Here is a 1,446-nt window from a genome sequence, read left to right as displayed (position 1 = left end):
TATATATATATGTATATATAAAGAATATTTGCATTAAAGGACTTTTAGTTTCATTTTTATCTTAGTGTTTTATTATACTACCAAAATGACATAATAACTGTTAACAGTTCATTGCTCTGTAAATTTCTAGCATAGTATTCTGTAGATGATAAATAATCAGGAAAGATATGCTTTTGCACTTAATTGAAGTTGAAAATGAGACTTTTGAACATCTTTGTGTTTAGTGGCTGATTTGAGGAACTGAGGTTGAATAAAATCTAGGTCTATACAGATTTGCACAGAAAATATTCAACAGCAGTAGTTCCAATTTTGTATATTTTCACTTGCCTATATATGTTTGCATTAATATTTGGAAACGACAGTTCATGGTTCAACTTGATTACACATTGTGGTTTGTGCTGTATTGTGTTTCCTAGGGACATGTGGAAACTATCTTTGACTGCAAATTCAAACCTGATGATCCCAATCTCTTAGCAACAGCTTCATTTGATGGCACTATAAAAGTCTGGGATATAAACACACTAACAGCAGTGTATACTTCCCCGGGTAATGAAGGAGTTATTTATTCTCTTTCATGGGCTCCAGGTAAGAAGTATTTTATTAAAAGCAGGAAAACATTTGAATGGCTTTCCTAACTTTTATTTTCATTTGAATTATCTTCTTCCTCTCAAAGCTGTCTTGCTCCAAATGCTTGTAGAGGCAAATTAGTAACAATATATTTGTTGGTTCATTTTTTGTGGGGTTTTAGAATGGACTTCCTACACAGGTACTTTGCTTTCTGGGACTTTATATATGACATAGTTATATAAAAAAGCCACAGTAAATCCAGGTGATCATGACCTATCTAATTTTAGCTGAATTTGTATAACTATGCTACTAAGTGTATAATACATTCTACATGAAAGAAGTTCTCCTTAATATTTTCATGTGAATCAAATATGTGAAAATTAAAAATTTATTTTCTAAAAATTATAATACATATGGTAGATCGATTCTTAGTGTTTTGAGAAACCTCCATACTGTTGTCCATAGTGGCTGTACCAATTTGCAGTCCCACCAGCAGTGTATGAGGGTTCCTTTTTCTCCCCATCCACTTGTGTTGCTACTTGTCCTATTGATAATAGCCATTCTAACAGGTGTTATGGTATCTCATTGTGGTTTTGGTTTGCATTTCCCTAATTGCTAGTGAAGTTGAGCATTGTTTCATATGTGTGTTGGCCATTTGTATGTCTTCTTGAGAGAAATATCTGTTCCATAGACTAGTGGTTATCAGAGGGAATTGAGGAAGGGGGTAGTAGATAGGGGTAAAAGGGATCAAATATGTGGTGACAGAAAACTAACTAAGGGCGGTGAACACACAATGCACTATATATATGACTTACTGTTGAATTGTACTATTGAAACTTACTGGATTTTGTTAATGTCACTCCCCCCTAAAAATAAATA

At 33.3% G+C, this 1,446-nt stretch overlaps 1 protein-coding gene across 1 annotated transcript in view; it reads left to right on the top strand.

Annotated features, from left to right (window-relative positions):
* Positions 1–1,446, top strand: part of WDR17 (WD repeat domain 17) — a 93,097-nt gene that overhangs the window by 55,461 nt on the left and 36,190 nt on the right. Inside the window, exon 9 of the mRNA XM_023519981.1 lies at positions 417–585. Coding sequence (XP_023375749.1) covers positions 417–585 — 169 coding nt within the window. The remainder of the gene's footprint in view (positions 1–416; positions 586–1,446) is intronic.

Source organism: Pteropus vampyrus, unplaced genomic scaffold, assembly GCF_000151845.1.
Source record: "Pteropus vampyrus isolate Shadow unplaced genomic scaffold, Pvam_2.0 Scaffold8, whole genome shotgun sequence".
NCBI classification, from domain to species: Eukaryota; Metazoa; Chordata; class Mammalia; order Chiroptera; family Pteropodidae; genus Pteropus; species Pteropus vampyrus.
This window is presented reverse-complemented; position numbering and strand designations above follow the sequence as displayed.